This window comes from Oncorhynchus nerka, linkage group LG9b, assembly GCF_034236695.1.
Source record: "Oncorhynchus nerka isolate Pitt River linkage group LG9b, Oner_Uvic_2.0, whole genome shotgun sequence".
In the NCBI taxonomy this organism is placed as follows: Eukaryota; Metazoa; Chordata; class Actinopteri; order Salmoniformes; family Salmonidae; genus Oncorhynchus; species Oncorhynchus nerka.
In genome coordinates, this window is record NC_088424.1 from 23,128,012 (window position 1) to 23,147,659 (window position 19,648).

General features: G+C 41.6%; 2 protein-coding genes across 5 annotated transcripts in view; one reads left to right on the forward strand and one right to left on the reverse strand.

The window, feature by feature from the left end:
• Positions 1–5,961: 5,961 nt before the first annotated feature.
• Positions 5,962–11,596, forward strand: LOC115113957 (ankyrin repeat domain-containing protein 33B-like). Its single transcript, XM_029641891.2, has 4 exons — positions 5,962–7,199; positions 9,682–9,811; positions 10,021–10,161; positions 10,264–11,596. The coding sequence occupies exons 1-4, from the start codon at positions 6,747–6,749 to the stop codon at positions 11,076–11,078; spliced, it is 1,539 nt and encodes a 512-aa protein (XP_029497751.1). The 5' UTR covers positions 5,962–6,746; the 3' UTR covers positions 11,079–11,596.
• A 2,917-nt stretch (positions 11,597–14,513) lies between these two features.
• LOC115114460 (catenin delta-2-like) overlaps positions 14,514–19,648 on the reverse strand; it is a 155,983-nt gene continuing 150,848 nt past the window's right edge. For all 4 annotated transcript variants that reach the window (XM_065013443.1, XM_065013445.1, XM_065013444.1 and 1 more), the window contains exons 19-23: positions 19,454–19,538; positions 18,741–18,867; positions 17,573–17,704; positions 17,324–17,400; positions 14,514–17,217 (exon numbers count right to left, since the gene is read on the reverse strand). In XM_065013443.1, the coding sequence (XP_064869515.1) occupies positions 16,966–17,217; positions 17,324–17,400; positions 17,573–17,704; positions 18,741–18,867; positions 19,454–19,538 (673 nt within the window). In that variant the 3' untranslated portion in view covers positions 14,514–16,965. The remainder of the gene's footprint in view (positions 17,218–17,323; positions 17,401–17,572; positions 17,705–18,740; positions 18,868–19,453; positions 19,539–19,648) is intronic.

Here is a 19,648-nt window from a genome sequence, read left to right on the forward strand (position 1 = left end):
GTCTTAAAGTAATGATGGACTTTTGTTTCTCTTTGCTTATTTGAGCTGTTCTTGCCATAATATGGACTTGGTCTTTTACCAAATAGGGCAATCTTCTGTATACCACCCCTACCTTGTCACGACACAACTGATTGGCTCAAACGCATTAAGAAGGAAAGAAATCCCACTAGTTAACTTTTTAATTGAAATGCATTCCAGGTGACTACCTCATGAAACTGGTTGAGAGAATCACAAGAGTGTGCAAACCTGTCATCAAGGTAAAGGGTGGCTACTTTGAGGAATCTGAAATATACAATATATTTGAATTTGTTTAACACTTTTTTGCTTACTACACGATTCCATATGTGTTATTTCATAGTTTTGATGTCTTCACTATTATTCTACAATGTAGAAAAGAGTAAAAATAAAAATAATAAACCTTGAATGAGTAGGTGTGTCCAAACTTTTGACTGGTACTGTATGTTAATTTGTCCCAATACTTTCGATCCCCTAAAATTAAGGGAATATCTACTAAAAGTGCTGTATTTTCTAAAAGATTCCCCGAAATGAATGAAAATACCCTCAAATTAAAACTGAAAGTCTGCACTTTATTCTCATAGTCGTATAGTTTCAAATTCAAAATACTGGAGTACAGAGCCAAAACCACAGAAAATGTGTCACTGTTCCAATACTTTTGGAGATCATTGTGTGTTGAGATTGGAAATACTGTTGGCTGCATATCTAATGTTGATTGACCTGGGTTGCTGAATTCTTATTCTAACACCCTTTTCACGCTATAGTGCCGACCCAAACTTTAGTTTCAGAATATTGTCCCTTCCAACACAGTTCTAAGCCAGCACGGCTCAGCCCTATCTGGCACAATAAGATGCCTTCAGAAAGCCCTCATACCCCTTGACTTACAGTGCATTCGGAAAGAATTCAGACCTGTTGACTTTTTCCACATTTTGTTACATTACAACCTTATTTTAAAATTGATTAATACATTTTTGCAAATGTATTAAAAATAAAAATGGAAATATCACATTGACATAAGCATTCAGATCCTTTACTCAGTACTTTGTTGAAGCACCTTTGGCTGTGATTACAGCCTTGAGTCTTCTTGGGTTTGACGCTACAAGCTTGGCACACCTGTATTTGGGGAGTTTCTCCAATTCTTCTCTGCAGATCCTCTCAAGTTCTGGCACAGCTATTTTCAGGTCTCTCCAGAGATGTTCCATCGGGTTCAAGTCCAGGCTCTGGCTGGGCTACTCAAGGACATTCAGGGACTTGTCCCAAAGACACTCCTGTGTTGTCTTGGTTGTGTGCTTAGGTTCATTGTCCTGTTGGAAGGTGAACCTTCGCCCCAGTCTGAGGTCCTTGGTTTTCATCAAGCATCTGTCTGTATTTGTTCGGTTTATCTTTCCCTCGATTTTTCCTTCTCCCAGTCCCTACCGCTGAAAAACATCCCCACAGCATGATGCTGCCACCACCATGCTTCACTGTATGGATAGGTGCCAGGTTTCCTCCAGATGTGACGCTTGGCATTTAGGCCAAAGAGTTCAATCATGGTTTCATCAGACCAGAGAATCTTGTTTCTTATGGTCTGAGAGTCCTTTAGGTGCCTTTTGGCAAACTCCAAGCGGATGTCATATGGCTTTTACTGAGGAGTGGCTTCCGTCTGGCCACTCTACCATAAAGGCCTGATTGATGCAGTGCTGCAGAGATAGTTGTCCTTCTGGAAGGTTCTCCCATCTCCACAGAGGAACTCTGGAGCTATGTCAGAGTGACCATTGGGTTCGTGGTCATCTCCCTGACCAAGGCCCTTCTCCCCTGATTTCTCAGTTTGACATGGTGGCCAGCTCTAAGAAGAGTCTTGGTGGTTGCAAACTTTTTCAATTTAAGAATGATGGAGGCCACTGTGTTCTTGGGGACCGTCAATGCTGCAGAAATGTTTTGGTACCCTTCCCCAGATCCGTGCCTAGACACAATCATGTCTCGGAGCTCTACAGACAATTCCTCATTTTTTGCTCTGACATGAACTGTCAACTGTGGAACCTTATATAGACAGGTGTGTGCTTTTCCAAATCATGTTCAATCAATTGCATTTACCACAGGTGGACTCCAATCAAGTTGTAGAAACATCTCAAGGAGGATCAATGGAAACAGGATGCAGCTGACCTCAATTTTGAGTCTCATAGCAAAAGATCTGAATACTTATGTAAATAAGGTATTTCTAAAACTCTCTTTTCGCTTTGTCATTATGGGGTATTGTGTGTATATTGATGAGATTGACTTTGAAAAAATCTATTTTAGAATAAGTCTGTAACGTCACTAAATGTGGAAAAAGGGAAGGGTCTGAATACTTTCCGAATGCATTGTATTCTACATTTTGTTGTGTTACAGCCTGTATTCTAAATGGATTAATAAATCTTCTTTTTCTCTCATCTACACACAATACCCCGTCATGACAAAGTGAAAACACGTTTTTTGAAGTCTTAGCAAATGTATTGAAAATTAAATAGAGAAGTATCTTATTTACATAAATATTCACACCCTGAGTCAATACATGTAAGAATCACATTTGGCAACGATTACAGTTTTCAGTCTTTCTGGGTAAGTCTTTAAGAGCTCTCAAATTGGTTGTTGATCACTGCTAGACAGCCATTTTCAAGTCTTGCCATAGATTTTCAAGCCGATTTAAGTCAAAACTGTAACTAGGCTTCTCAGGAACATTCAACATCATCTTGGTAAGCAATTCCAATGTATAGTTGGCCTTGTGTTTTAGGTTATTGTTCTGCTGAAAGGTAAATGTGTCTCCCGGAGTCTGTTGGAAAGCAGACTGAACCAGATTTTCCTCTAGGATTTTGCCTGTGTTTAGTTCTATTCAGTTTATGTTTACCCTAAAAACTTGACTGCAGTTCCTACCAAGACACCGCCATAAGAACCGCTATGCGGATTTCGGCTAAAGTGGATCTGATGAATAGAGCCCAAAATCTCTCTGGATAAGAGTGTCTGCTATGAATAAAATGATGATTATGATTAAATAAGTACTGAACCAAACTCACTGGAAAGTGAGCGCAGTTTGGTTTGAGACAGTAACGGTGAAAAGGGTACACAGCCTCAGCACAGGATGAACCTTTTTCAGATAACGCTTGTGAGATTTCTAACTGCGTGCCAGGCTGCCAATCCAGACAGTAATCTGGCAGGAATTATGTTATAAAGTGATCCTGTTAAAGGTTAAAAAAAATGCCTGTGGCGTAGACCCTAAATACTGGTCCATACATGAAGCAACTGACCTAGTTCAATTCTATAACCTGGACTGACCAGAGCCTACTGTACTATTTGGTTGTTGGCAGAACTACTAATCTGCTCACCACCCAGATAACATAAAGACTAGGACGTTATCTTCAAGCCGATTTAAGTCAAAACTGTAACTAGGCCTCTCAGGAACATTCAACATCATCTTGGTAAGCAACTCCAGTGTATAGTTGGCCTTGTGTTTTAGGTTATTGTCCTGTTGAAAGGTGAATTTGTTTCCAAGTGTCTGTTGGAAAGCAGACTGAACCAGGTTTTCCTGTAGGATTTTGCCTGTGCTTAGCTTTATTCAGTTCCTTTATATCCTAAAAAAACTCCATAGTCCTTGCTGATAACAAGCATACCCATAATATGATGCTGCCACCACCATGCTTGAAAATATGAAGAATGGTACTCAGTGATGTGTTGTGTTGTATTTGCTCCAAACATACTGCTTTGTATTCAGGACTTAAAGTTAAATTCTTTGTCACATTTTTGGCAATTTTACTTTAGTGGCTAATTACAAACAGGATGCATGTTTTGGAATATTTTTTATTCTGTACAGGCTTCTTTCTTTTCACTCTGTCATTTAGGTTAGTATTGCTGAGTAACTACAATGTTGTTGATCAATTCATTAGTTTTATCCTATCACAGCCCTTAAACTCTGTAACTGTTTTTAAGTTACCATTGGCCTCATTGTGAAATTCCTGAGCGGTTTCCTTTGTCTCCGGCAACTGAGTTAGGAATGACGCCTGTATCTTTGTAGTGACTGGGTGCTACACCAGCCAATGTGTAATTAATAACTTCACCATGCTAAAAGTGGATCTGATGAATAGAGCCCTAAATCACTTTGAATAAGATCATCTGCTATAAAAAATAAAAAAGTCTGAATAATAATTAAATAAACGCTGAACCAAACTCACTGGTAAAGTGAGCTAAAAGAGCGCAGTTTGGGTTGAGACAGATATCTTCAACACAGGATGAACCTTTTTCAGATAACACTTGTAAGATTTCTACCTGTGTGCCAGGCTGCCAATCCAGACAGTAATCTGGCTGGCACTCTGTTATAAAGTGATCCTGTTAAGGTAAATATAGTTTGTGGTGTAGACCTTAAATACTGGGCCATACATGAAGGGCTGTACTCTTTTAAACAGCAACTGACCTAAGGTCAGTGTTTCAACCTGGACTGACCAGAGCCTACTGTACTATTTGGCTGTTGGCAGAACAGCTAATCTGCTCAACTCCAAGATAACATAAAGACTAGGACGTTATCTTCAAGCCGATTTAAGTCAAAACTGTAACTAGGCCGTCGTCTTGGTAAGTAACTCCAGTGGATAGCTGGCCTTGTGTTTTAGGTTATTGTCCTGCTGAAAGGTGAATTTATCTCCCAGTGTCTGTTGGAAAGCAGACTGAACCAGGTTTTCCTCTAGTATTTTGCCTTTGCTTAGCTTTATTCAGTTTTTTTTTATCCTACAAAACTCCCTTGTCCTTCCTGATAACAAACTCCTCTCTGGCAACTGAGTTAGAAGGCACCTATATCTTTGTTGTGACTGGATATATTGATACACAGCAAACTGTAATTAATAACTTCACCATGCCCTAAGCCGATCTGATCTTGTTGTTATTGATTTACGCTTCATAAGTGTTTTTAATCTTATTTTAACAGCCACTTATTTGAATGTTAATACATTAACTTTACTACATTATTTTGCATAAGGCCCTACTACACTATTTACTACATAGCAGATCAGGGTTGCCTGGTTTTAATTGTGTACTGATTTGATATTGGGAATGAAATGTTACACTCATAAGTAGTTTAGCATTGACCTGACATACAACATATTGCTAAAGGCTTACCAGTTCAGGGGCCTAATTCTGAGGCCTACTTCAGTTGACAGCATCAACTAATAGGAATCAACTACGGAAATGATGTATTGCTTAATTAAGATCAGGTCCAGGGTCTACCATACACAGTAAGCAATCAATCATTTCAAGATCTGTAGATTGCAGCTGGATTTGCATAGCCCCCGCCAGAACAATCTGTAAATCCAGCATTTGAACGTGCCATTATTTTTTACATCTGATTTTCTCATTATACTGAGATCTTGAGTTTGATTGTTAGAATTCTCACTGTGTAATAGAGTGGATAGGCGTGTGTGAGGAGCAATGAACAGAAGAGACTTTCAGAAGAGGGCTGTTTTTGCCACCCACATGATCACATACAGTACAAATCACTAAGACTTTGGCGCTCAGACAACGTGGGAACTGCACTGTCAAAAGGTGCATCGTAAAACTGACACATCCAAGCTACACCCAAGCCTTTAGCTGCTTCTAAAATAATGTCAAACAACAACCAAAATAATGTGAATTAGTGGCAAGAAGTGTAACTATACACTGTGAAGGAAAATGGGGGGGGGGGGGGGGGGGGGGGACGTATGTAAGAGGCCATGTTATTTTTGCTGAATCCAATTACCAGTCAGTTAAAACAGATCTAACAGCAGCCACATCCAACCGTAGATTAGGGTCATGGACAAATGTTGCACAACTCGTAAGGGTTGGAGGTAAGGAGGTAATGTCATGAAGTCACTTTTATGGGGGATACCCATGTTACTGTTGGAACCAGATTTAGGGTATGGGTATTGGATATGACGCAAAACCAGTATAGCATGAGACAGGAATGCAATGAAAATGTAGTTGATGTGGTTGCACAAAATCAAAGATATGTGGTTGTACAAATTCTAAATGATCTGTGAGTTGAGCTTTAGCTATGCAGACCAAGAAAAGTCAATGCAAACGATGCATTGTTCAACTATGCATTTTGGGAGAGAGAGAAAGAGAGAGAGCAGAGAGAGAAAGAGAAAGAGAGGAAGATAGGGAGAGAGAGGCAGAGAGAGAGAGAGTGAGGACTGATTAAAGGGATTAAGTAGCGTCAGTTTAGACAATTCTTCTCTTCCACATCGGTATAAGGAAACAAAATGATTTACAGCAGGGGAATAGAAGATTAGGGTATCAGCACAGCAGGACGTAGACACTATCTAAAATAATGAAGTGCCTTTTGTTGAACAGCATTTTGTGGGACAACTTTGGCAACAAATGCATTGAAGAGATGAATTCTGTCACACCGTTGTTGGTTGTTGCCATTTGGAAAGTGAGAAATAGAGAAGGCAAATGAAGAGCTAATGAGAACAAGAGGATCCTTTGAGGATGACAAGGTCTTTAATGTCCTTCTAATACTTCAGAGAACAAGCTTTATTGATGGATTAAAGGGGACATTCGGAGACATCCTCCTCAAGTGGCTTTTGAACCAGAACAAATGTTCGATCATGTTCCAGTTAGGGGTCATACTGACTTCTGCTTCCTCAACAAGACCTAGCTAAGTATTTACACTTTGAATGAGAGAGAATTGGTCAGATGAGATTGGGATTTTGGTGCCTTGTTCTTGTTGTTGTGGTGGATTTTAACCCGCAAGTTAAATGGTGCTGATCATAGAGGACTCAGGTGGAGGTGGAGGGACGTTGTTAAAAGTTCAGCAGAATGGGATCTCTGGAGGTCAGGCGGGGGCTGTCAGGGGTCCCATAAATGAGGAGTTGGAGACGGTCGCAGACGACAAAAATGAGGATCCTAATGTGGGAGACACTGAGGACAACAACTATTACGATGACGACGACGATGATGTCTATCAGGAATTTGAAGAGTTTGACTTTGACACATTGCCAGATCGGCCAGAGGATAGCAGGAGTATCGCCTCTGATGACTCCTTCTATCCACCTGATGAGTCTCTCAAATACAGGACTCCCAGCCCAGTCACCCCTGAACCGCTGTCTTTCTTCATGGCCTGCTCCAATAACAATTCCATCATAGTGAAGATTATGATAAGGCAAGGGGTGACAGAGGAGGAAGTGAGAGAAACAGATAAGAACAACAGAGTATGTTTGCATTGTCATTAAAGAGATGAACTAGTCAATGTTCTCTGTGATTTAGAGTATGTCCATATTATCAAGTAAAGGCTAACTGTACAAACTTATAACATGGTCTCTGTTTCAATGTCCACACGAACATCCTACTTAGAATTAAGCAATGTATAATGCTTTCTACATGGTATGCTAGTATGGACATTGGAATATAGATCTTTGTAAACGCCGGTTTCCGCAAGATGAGGAATAAGCTTTATGTTGATTTGATATGAAAGACAGCACACATTTGAGGCTTTTTGCTCCCGTTTCTGCATTTGTACTAGACACCCAAACTGTGTCATTTCTGTGGACAGTGACAATATCAGAGGAATACTCAGAGCGGTTGGTTAAGCCCTGGAACAGATGGGGGGGGGGGGGGGGGAGCGTTGAAGCAGCTCGTAATCATGGCTGAGCTTTTAAAAGGTTCACCCAAGATATCAGGGTGCAGCAGGACAATACTAAGAGCGGGTTGGTGCTTCAAATCCCTTATTCTCCACACCATTCATGACCATCATGGGTACCCAACAGGTGTCTACCATCATTGGGGTTAGGCATAATGCAATTTTGGTTGTGTTTCTCACTGCTGTATCCTCATCAGTGGTAAAGCAATAATACTAGGGATATAACATAGCAGCCTACACATTCAGTGACTACTATTGATCATCATATTCAAAAGGTGTTGCATGTAGATTCCATAGAGAGAAGTTCCGTGATTTTCCTCAGCATCTGATCAAGCTGAGAAACAAGGCTTACCCACTGACCTTTTAAATCCCTTCAACGTGTTGTGAAGAGACAGACTAATACAGTATAAATACGTGGAGAACTCTGCTGTCATGCTACACCTACAGTAACGGTATGTGTCTGGATGGATAAATGCAAATATCCTCAGTTGTTTCACGTACATCCAACACTGGCATGACATGAGCCCTAATGTGTGTTTGTATAGATGTTAACAAACACACACACAGCAGTGTTTTTAAATCAAACCCTCTGAATGCGGACTGTTTGAGCAGAGTAGAACCTTACTTTGGCAAATCTAAAACTGTACGTGTCTTTTTTCCAATTGACTCAGACAGATGATGTTCTCCCATGGTTTGTTTATACATGGGGTGTTGAATATGGAAACTTTCAGTTTTAATTCCTCTTTGGTCCCAAAGCTTTGGTATAGGCCTACCTCAGACCTTTACCTTAGAGTTGAATATGGAAGCCATAAGCAGTGGGAATACTGGAAGCTCTGCTGATCCTTCAGGTTTTCATGATTAGTGGGCAAAATTCTTTGTTTACGGTACACATTTTCTAAGGTATTTTCTTCAGATGGCTTAATCGTGATTTGTTTCACAGTAGCCTTGGTGACTGGGCATTTCCCCAAATCCATAAACCGGGTCATTGAGCCACCCTTGTATACTGTTACCTATACGTCATTATGCTATCTTACCATAGGGCTGGTGGACTGTGATTAGTACTGTAGGCAGCAGCAGGCAGATGGTTCAGAAAGCTCCAGAAAGACAATTAGCTGAGACTTAACTTGGAATTCCCTTGGGGATCATTAGGCCTGTCGGTTGGGGGATCATTAAGCCTGTCGGTTGGGGATCATTAGGCCTGTCGGTTGGGGATCATTAGGCCTGTCGGTTGGGGATCATTAGGCCTGTCGGTTGGGGATCATTAGGCCTGTCAATTGGGGATAGTTAGGCCTGTCGGTTGGGGATCATTAGGCCTGTCGGTTGGGGGATCATTAGGCCTGTCGGTTGGGGATCATTAGGCCTGTCGGTTGGGGGATCATTAGGCCTGTCGGTTGGGGATCATTAGGCCTGTCAGTTGGGGGATCATTAGGCCTGTCGGTTGGGGATCATTAGCCCTGTCAGTTGGAGATCATTGGGCCTGGCCGTTGGGGATCATTAGGCCTGTCAGTTGGGGATCATTGGGCCTGTCAGTTGGGGATCATTAGGCCTGTCAGTTGGCGTCTCTGGCTATAAGTCACCCTCCAAGCATATACGTTTATCAGTGTTGCTCGAAGTATTTGTTTATTTTGATATAGTTTCTATTCTACCGTGTCAACACAATTCTAACACCACACACCTAGAACTAGAATAGCTGTTAATGTGCCTCAAAGACCAGAGATATTGAGCACTGAGACCACGGCCTTAAGACCATAACGCTCCAGGGAGTGTAACAGTGGCAGAGTCTTGGGTTGGTAAGCTTGCCTTGTGTCCTTAGTTAGCTACATCGTCATTTGTAAGCACCAGCAGCAGTAACGCCTGAACTTTGAGATCTAATGTAGACAAGTGACGTACCGGTAGTTGTGTGATGTACTATACCTTATGTGCAAGGTCAAATGTTAGAGTTGAACAGTACAACACTGTGCGTTAACAGATTTACCTTAAGGGCAAATCTTTTTTGTTGTCATCCAAAAAGAGAGATATGTCATTGACCTTTGCATGTGGTTTGTGTTTTTCAGAATGGGCTGATAGTAGCCTGTTACATGGGCTGGGTGGATGTGGTCATAGCGCTCTCTCAGTGTCCCCACATCGACGTCAACTGGCAAGACAACGAGGGGAATACAGCCCTCATGACAGCTGCTCAAGCTGGTAAGAATCCACAGATGTTTTAAAGTTGAAGGTTTGTTGGTTCCTAGTACAGTATATTTTGGGAATGTGTCAACACAAATATGATTATTCTCAATGAAAACAGACAGATTAAGCAAACAGATAAATTGATCTGGAAACAATGAGTATAATTCCACGTAGTTCATTGTGAATAAGGTGAATAACACATTTGGTTTATTTTTCAATGCCAGGTCACATTATGATATCCAGCTACTTGATCAACTACTTCTCTAACCTGGACCTAGAGCGTAGGAACTGCCATGGATTCACCGCTATGATGAAGGCAGCCATGCAAGGGAGGGCAGATGTTGTTCGTTTGCTCATGTTATCAGGTAGAGCTAAAATATTTAGTATTTCTATGTCATTTTTTACAACGTTTTCATTGTCTCTATTTTGTTGCTGGACTGCCTTTATCTGTGTATTTCCTATAAAAGGAGCGGACGTGGAGGCGAGGGACTACGGGCGCAAGATGACCTCCAGGGAGTGGGCTTTGTTCACATGCCGCTACGAGACGGCCTACCTGATGATGCGTCTGATGGCCCAGCCATGCGCCGAGCAGTTCTGTGAATCCTACAAGCTGGAGTGGCCCATGCTGCAGGAGCTGGTGGCCCAACGCCAGGAACCCAAGAACTGCTGGCAGAAGGTGGCAGACAAAGCCTGCTGTAGGTTCTCCCTCCGCATGAAGACGGACCCTGTGGACGACGGTGTGATGGACCACATGGTGCGCATCACCACCGCCCTGTCCAGCCCATTGATCGCCACCGCCTGCCACACCGTGGCCCTGAGAAGCCCGCCCTGCATTGGGAAGCGGCGCTATGCTGTACCGGAGATCCTCAGGAAGCAGCGAGTGGACGAGCTGAAGCGCCTGGGGCCCGACAGGATCAACAACTACAAGAAGCTGTTCAATAACTCCCGGGTGCAGTTGGTTCCTAAGAAGACAGACCGTAGGGCCAGCCTGCAGACCCAAATGTTGCAGGAGGTTGCGGTGGCCGGTACGTCTGCCCTGAGGCGTGCCAGCTTGCTGCCCCTTAACATGATGAGGAGGAGCAGCGTCAGGCCGGGCATTGTAATCCCCAAGGTGAGGCTGTGCAAGGCCCCCTCGGGGCCTGCCTCCGAGAAGAGAAGGAAGAGCAAGGACGCTGCGCTCCTCCAGCTCCCCAAGTGGAGGTACAAACAGGCCAAGGAGGAGAGGAGGAGGCAAGAGGAGGAGGAGAAGCAGAGACGTTTTCCCACAGTGAGGAGGCGGTGAAAGAATTGAGCTATGAGGAGAGGGAAAAAATGTCAGGAGCCTTGGGAGGTGAGCCAACCTTTTATTACAATTGGTACTGAGCTGAAGAGTTGAAGTGATCACCTGCATTCGAGATTTTAAGGATTTTGCTACTAGATTATATTGTAGCCATGGAGCACCATGTCTTCCTGTCCTACATTTGGGTGCTCTGTGTTGGGATGGGAACAATTGGCTTGAACTGTGCACTCACTGTGAGGAATTAATACTTGAACTTTGATCCAGATTTATTTTTGTATGCATTCTTCAGATTATGACTATGTTTGATATTTCCATTGTGAAAGGATAACTCACGCTAACACAATATTACCTCTGCACATTGTTTATTGTGTCAACGTTTCAGTCAGACATCCCCTAAAAATACTGACACCTACTGCATATTTAGGTTTATCTGAATGTTAAGGATATTCTCAAGGCAGACAGTACACTAATCAGTTGGATGTTTCCTCAGCTGTTAATAAAGGATACATGTACGTGCACTCCCCTATGTGTACTCCAGCATTTTGGAACATAATGTTAGCTTTTATTTGAGGGTATTTTCATACATATCTGTTTTACCATTTAGAAATGATTGCACTTTATGTATCTAGCCCTGGCTGTCATAAATATTTGTACAAATTAGTGATGTGATCATGATTAGATATAAGGAGGGGGTATGGCCATTTCTACTGTAACACTGAAGGAGCAAAACCACCTTCTGCAGGGTAATGTGATTTCACAATACAGATATATCAGGACAGGTGGGGAATTATCCATTAAAAGAACACAGCGAGGGCTGTTAAAGCTATCCCAACAAAACACTGAGCGATGTGGAATGGGATGTTCCGGTACCAAATGAGTCTCAGTTTCCCAGTGGGTAGTCATTCAGGTAGATTCAGCTGGAAGAATGCAAATGGACCGTTTGACTGGACAATTAAAAAGGTGACTCAAGATTAATTCAATGCAATGAATAGGTGTTGTAGGTCTCTAACAGTCGGCTACAACTATTTGACTTCCTATCAGTCAGAAGGATATATTACGTAAAACAATGCTCCTTGTCTATGTCACAAAGGCAATCCACCACAGGATTCGCTGCCCCTCCACACGAATATCAGTGAATATTGAAAATGGTCCAGGTGATTATATAACTGCTCTAAATTCTCTGCAGCATCACATATTTGCATAATCACAACATTACATAATGTTAGCATTTTCACATTGAAGAAGAAATAAAATAATAAATTTCCTTTACTGTTCCAAACGAATATCAAATTCATGGGCCATGCGGTCAGTATCTTGAGCACATTTCTGCTTAGTTGCATCGGTATCTGTATCTGCTGTGTGCATGCAGTAGTACTAGGATCGTCACTAGTTACCACAGCCAAAAAGTCATAAACCCCGCCTATTTCTAAAATGTATCTTCTTAAAATGTGATTTTAAACCTAACCTTAATCACACTGCTAACTTTATGCCCAACCCTCACCTTAAATTAAGACTAAAAAGGTCATTTTAGTTTTCATTAACGCTTAGATAAAGCCAATGCTGACTTTGTGGCTGTGGTAAAGAGTGTAAAACAATACTAGACCAAAGACATGTATAACTAAACCAAGATAGACCACAGCCCAACGTTTCAAATGAGAACAAATGAGTCATAGTGGGCTGAACAAGCAAGGCCAAGCACGAGCTAGCGAGATCCCATTGGATCCCCGTTTCCGTTAGGGAACAGCTAGTCTGTAAAGTGCGCGAGTGCAATAACTCAAATCGCCTTTGCGCTCCTAAACAACGATTAAAAAAAAACGTTTTACTTTGGCAAGGGGTAAAGTCTACAAAACTTTGTCCACTCTGTTCGTAAGAGTTCTAGTTTTGGGAACAGAAAACTGTATTGATGTCAAATGTTTAATTATGAGAAAATTAGCAGAATGTCGGCCAAAATCCATCTCGTTCAATCTTATCCCACTGTCGGCCACTGGGCTTCCTTTCACTACCATGTTTGGTAGTGAGTGGAAAAGCCAAGCGGATGCATCACATTCATACATCCTGGGAAATTTCTGTTCTATCTGTAACTAGGCCTTGCAGAGTAAAATGGCAGACCCGACCTGCATGAGGAGAGTTGTCCCCAAGATACCCACTAGAGGGCACTGCAGACTGGTCCAAACAGTTGACATACAGTCAGGCTACACACCGCGTGCTCCTTCCCAGCACACAGGCCTCATAATGATGGATTCTCCCAGGATTAGCGAAGCAATTAAAAATTAAAGGGATACAATGGAATATTCAATCGCTTACATTCTAAAGTATAGATCGCTTCTTTTCAGATACACTAATGCTGTATCTGGCACACTGGTGAAAAATGTTAGCATTTTCACGGAAACAGCATAGGCCTTCTTGTGCCTTCATTCATCCATTCATAATCTATGTTCTTAGCTTTTAGAGTGCAGTTTTGGGAACTGTGATGATCCTAAGGCAGATGACAGAGAGAGGCCAGGCCACACATTTCAGATGGGCGCCACAGTGGCACGACAATGGATGGATGGTAACCTCGGATTTAGCATTACCCAACTAGGCCAGCAGCATGGCAATTAACACCTATCCCAGTGGTAATTTCACAAGGCTGCAGCTCACACAGAGCTGTCAGCATTACCTCCACTCAATGTCAAAGAGAAAACATTTAGAGAGAAACTGTAAGGGCACCCCTCAATCAGTCTGCTGCCCTCAATCCCCTGGCTGAGCTGGTTGTGGAGGATTTCTATCAGATTCTGATTGGCTTGAAACTCTTCACTAAGCCTTGAGAATAGGAACATGTGGATTGGAATAAGAAAACAAATTCTTTATACAATTATTATTATTATTTTTAAATACTCTCAAAGTAACTGTAACATGCTGTCGGCACATCTAATAAATATTGGTGTAATTTTTGAATTAGCGGAATGGAAGCTACAAAACAAAGCTAGGAGTTTTGTATGGTGGTTTTGACTTCTTAACAGTCACATTCCATTAGCAAAATGAGTTCACTGCACTGAAATCATTTGGGAAGTGTCTGGTTGGAATGTTAATTAAAATCTCACACTTTTTTGTTACACCGGTCTGTCTCCCTTGGTTACAGGGGAAGTTTAGGAAACACTATGTTCTGAATCTGGAACGTCACCTCATCAAACCACCATTCAGACACACAGGGCATTGTCTCATCCACAACCGTGTCTCATCCACAATGTGCTTGCAGATCAAACTTTCTATTTGAGTTGAGTTCGGTTACTTCAAAGAATCAAAATATTTTCTCTATTACTTAACTATATGCACATATTGATGTAGAGGAGTAAACATCATTCTTCTGGCTGAACCAAAAGTTTTCGAACACAGTGAGCACAGACAAACCACACAAAGAGTTTTTGGTAACGAACAAACAACCCCCAAAACAGTGACTCTTAGATGGTCAGTTTATATTTTTGTAGCAGTTTCAATCTGTTGAGGCAATAAAAAGTTTCACTTCTATAAAACACGTTGTCTAGCAACAAAAAGGTTACTGGCATAGTTCAATACAGTTTGTCAGGTATGTCTACTTTTCACAAGGACTGTGTCTGTTTTCAGATGCTAACTAATGAGAAGGGGTATCGTTTTAGGATATGTTGAACAATTTGGGTGTTTGCATCATTTATTCATTGTTCAAGCATCTGAAAGATAAGCCAGAAACTTCTAAAACGATATGTAGGGGAGACCAGAGCTCGTTGTCAACTTTTAACATACATTTTTTTCTCTCCTGCATTCAGTTTTAGTGTGTAGTCTACCACTATTTTAATTCACATCGACTTAAATAAGATTTGTTCATGCATTAGTGGGCAATGTCATATATTTTTCTCTATGTTGCCACATAACGTTATCGTAACATTTGATCAAAAGGAGGACTCACTATGAAACCGTGTGTCATGCTGGGGGGAAGGGCGCTACAGGGTTGGTAGAAAACGACCACTTTTGTTCTTTCACAGATAAACACACACACAGACTGGATCATCAGCTCCATTGTTGATAACTGTTCACCACATTGACACGTTTAAGGAAATACAACAAGGATAAAGGGGATCATTTTCTTAGTCGGTGATGAAATACATTCACCTGTGACAATTTCAATATTCAAAGCTAGGGACATGAAGTGGCAAAATACGTTCTATAAACACCAAAATACAAAGTTCTGTAGGTGTAACTTTTAGAACCTTGTCTTGTAGTTACGAGGTCTGTGACAACTTCCGTAAATTGTGGATATTCAGCCCCTGGTCTCCCCTATTTCTCATAGCAACAACATGTCTACAAAGTCAACATTTTAGTGTGCAGACCAGAAAATGAAGGTGAACAAAACCCTACATGTATTATGAAGTCTTTTCCATAATGTTGCTGCTTTAAGTGACATCCACGTCCCCACATAAAAAGTATATATTTATATATAATATATATTCATACTCTATTAACAGTTTAGTCTACCATTAACTTAATTCCCACCCATTTCTGAAGAAGAAAAAAAACGGACTTTCTTAAACATTGATTATCTTTCAACACAGATTCAACTAATTTGTACATATTTGGAGGGAATTAAGCTCTCAAAGATATTATCTCTGCCCCCTGGTAATGTTCCAGTCTTGTTACAGTGTATATATAGCTTTATTCCATTGAAACACATAAAAAAAAAGCATTTACAAACTGGCATCATTAGAACCAACAACTTGCTGTTGAATGTAAACTTCAACAGAAGTTCAACGTTACCCCTCAGCTTGGATATAACCATGTTTGGCACATTTTAAAAAACTGACAATGAGCACAATTCACTAGGAGGCTTGTGGAGGAAAAAATTTGTTTTCATGTAACAGAGCGTTTTAGGAAATAAAACGTATTTTGAGTATATCTACCGTCCATCCGTAAACTGTTTTAGGCAGTGGAAGAGCACCAAGGAAGTGGAATGATGCTGTTGAGCCGCTTAACTCATTTAGGTCCACCAATTCACATAATCAGATTAGCAATAACTTTGAAATCCGTCCTTCATTTCGCTGCGAAAACATGTTTCATTGCTTGTAGTGGTTTGCTTGTGTGCAGACATTGTACTCTCTATTATCCCCCAGAATGTAACAGACAGACTAACATTATGCTGAGACAATAAGGAAAGGGACACAGGCAATTGTGTAATATACACAATGCACATGTATCTCCGTAATGTACATCAAATATTTTACATCAGAATTAAGGATTAAAAAAGTAGAAATAAAAAAAGAATTATAACAAATCAAAAGATACAAAGTCTAGAAGCAATTATTTTGCCCAGAGATTATACTCCTTACACACAACACAGGTTGAAGCCGTACGTTAAAACCTAATAAGAGTTTGTGACTGACAACTATTCTCTAGCTTGTGTAAATGACACTTCATTTTCTTGTGCTTCACATACTAATCTCTTTACTATACCACATATTTACAGTTGTCTTCCTTCTAGAATACTGCTGATCATCTCCAAGATATTCCGTTCCTTACACTCCAACGCTCCAAGCTTTTGGTGGTGACCCCATCATTTAATACCTTCCTTTCGCCTTTTGTGAGTTGTTTCTTAACAATATCCTGCTCTTTCTTTCTTCCTGTCTCTTTCCCTCCTTCCTTCTCTCTTTCGGACTCTAATTCTATTCCTTCTGCTCTGTGACTCTCTCTCTCTCTCTCTCTCTCTCTCTTTCTTCAAAGACACATGGGCATGGGACCTCTCTCTCTAGGACAAACTAAACTCGCTGAAGAAATGTCTTGTAGTATGCATGCACATGCATGGCCTGTCTGTCTTAGACTCTCTCTCGGCTCCTCTCCCCCATCACAGCACACTGCTGACGACCAGTCCTTCCTCTATAGTCCACTAGACCCAGGAGTCCGGGGAGGCTGGGTAGTGACTGGTCTCATAGTTGAGTTCACTGTAGGGGCGGGATGCTGAGTAGAAGTCCACATAGTTTCCCGTGGACTTGAGGCCCAGGTGCATGTTTAAGTCTGTGGCCTGAGGAGGGCGCTGGTGCACCTGGTCCTCGTAGAACGCCTCCTCAAACTGTACGCCAGGAGGGTTCTGAAACGGGGGGTAGGGCTCCTGGCCTGGGTTGGGCCCCTGAGCAGAGACCTATGGAACACACAGAGGTTAGATCACTACTCTGCTACTGGAGAGAGAGTACCTAACAGTGAGTGTTGCTCTTATAATGATATCAAGTCATTTCTTCATTCCTTACCTGGTTGTGTTTGATGTCATCACTGGGAGAGACGTAGGCTCCTCGGAACAATGTTGAGGTTCCACTTGAGATTTCAACTATAGGTGGGAGAGAAACAGAGAGAAAGTATGTGGTCATTGTAATGAAGTTGATTATTATAAAATGACCAAAAGGCTTCACACAGGTTTTAGAGTACACCTTATCTGATGAAAACACACTGACTCCAGAAACGAAGAGGAAACTGACGGAGGCCTTGAAATTCCTTCCTACCTGCCATGGTGTCTTTCCTCGAAGTGTGCTCACCCTTGTTGCCATGGTAACTGGCATTGGTGCCCGTTGACTCGTAGTCTGTCTTCCTCTCCTTAAGGCTGATCATCTCTCGGGGAGAGGCAGGGGCACTTGCTGCAAACACACAGATGACACATCACGTACACCATTACCAGGAAAAGACGTTTGACATCCACTTGACTCCCTTCGTCATTATTAATCCTCCCACTCTCCTACATTGACACATTCTGTTGATACAAGGCAAGGAAGCTGAGAATAAAGCAGCTGATGACAACATCAGATAACGTTACTGTGCCATAAAACGGCATGAAGAAAACACGCATGTAATGAAAACAAATACATAACTAACTAGACGGGGATCTAACATCCAGAAATAGCTCTTCTATGAAATCTTTACTTAGAGAGTTTATTGCTTTCTAATAGGATCCATTAAGTTCAGCATTTCCAGTTTAAATTTAATTAAACTCCAATTAGAGCACCATGTAACCTTAATGTCCCGAACGGAATCGACAAACACCCTCTCGTCCAAGAAGATCCTCCTATAATCACCATTAAACGCAGCCAATGGCTGGCTACAGTACCAGGTTCTACGTTTTAATAACAGTAGTACCAATACCTCTTACATTTAAATTTGAGTCATTAAGCAGATGCTCTTATCCAGAGTGACTTAGAGTCAGTGCATTCTGACGACTATTCAGGTTTGTAGGCGTATTCTGCATTGGCCCTAACTGCCCCCGGAGCTAACTGTGCCTCCCAAGGTCTTTTCCATGAGGCTGCTGTGGTGACGAACAGAGACTCAGCTGTGGCATTCAAACCAGCCGTGAAGAAATCTGCTGGTGTATGTTATCCGAGTCATCCCTCCCTCCATCCTCCTCCTTTCCTCTCCTCTTCTTTCATCTTAAAGGGTAAGTGAGTAACTGGCAGTTGCTTATTAGTGTCTGTGCACCTCCGTGTCTAAGCAGATACCACCTCATTCTTCATTCATCCTATCTTTTATCTGAAATATTACTAAGCTTCCCAATTATTTTTGTCTGAAATTCATGGACAATTTTTGGGGGAAATGTCTGGCAATTAAAGCTCTAAAGCCTTGTGAGTTTGCAAAAAATGTCCAATATTGTAATACTATGGGGTAAAGATAGAATACACTAACCTGAGCGATTATTGGGAGATGTCCGTACAGGCGAGATGGATGGGGTGCGGGAGGAAGAGTATGGTCTTTGTCTATCTCTTTCTATTGTAGAGGATGAGCCAACAAAATGATACTGAAAATATCCATCCTGGGGAAAAAGAGATTCATAAGGGAACTACCGATAATGGACTGATCTATACTGCTTACTATGCTGTAGGATCATACTCTATGACCATACTGTAAGATTTAAGATAATCTGGTCAAATACACATGGGGTTGGAACTATACACACATGTAAATGAGGCCAAATCGTACAGGAGAACAATATGATACTGACTGGCTAACCATTAAAGTAAAGCATGCAACACCAGTCTTGCAGTTGATTTTTTGTCTCCCCCTCTCAAAGCCCTTAAACCTTCAAATTCTTAATCTGTCTTTCATTAAAGCATGTTTATCTACTCTCCTCAGGTCAACATTGAGAGATTCTTAATTCATTAAACTGCAGCCCAGAGGGATTCCAGCTTTACTTTCACTATCGATTCATACACTTAATGAGCTCGCTGAACTGTGTCACACATGACGCATGAACTGCTGTACAGCATACATTTTTGCCCTTTACCTCCTCTCCTTTACCCCCCTCTCTGGAGGACACTCCAGAGACTAATGCGTTACACTTCCAGCAGCGCCTTCGGCAGAGTTCTTGTGGTGGCAGCAAGTTCTTTTGTATTACACACCTTTTTGTAGAGGCTGCGAAGGTCTCTGTACTGCCACATACTGTTGAGGACTTGAGAGGCTGCCTTCACCACTTTGGGTGTGTGTCTGGGAAGAGAAAAACGACACTTTATTTTCCTTGGATGAACAGAACAAAATGTTCTAATCAAAAGGTATTGAATGCTCGCTGCTGGGTGAAAGGTCACGAGCACAAAACA

Coding starts and splice junctions, on each gene's coding strand:
- LOC115113957 (XM_029641891.2), top strand. CDS start 6,747: ATGGTGCTGATCATAGAGGACTCAGGTGGAGGTGGAGGGACGTTGTTA. Junction 9,812..10,020: donor CATGACAGCTGCTCAAGCTG/GTAAGAATCCAC, acceptor TTTCAATGCCAG/GTCACATTATGATATCCAGC. Junction 10,162..10,263: donor TCGTTTGCTCATGTTATCAG/GTAGAGCTAAAA, acceptor TTCCTATAAAAG/GAGCGGACGTGGAGGCGAGG.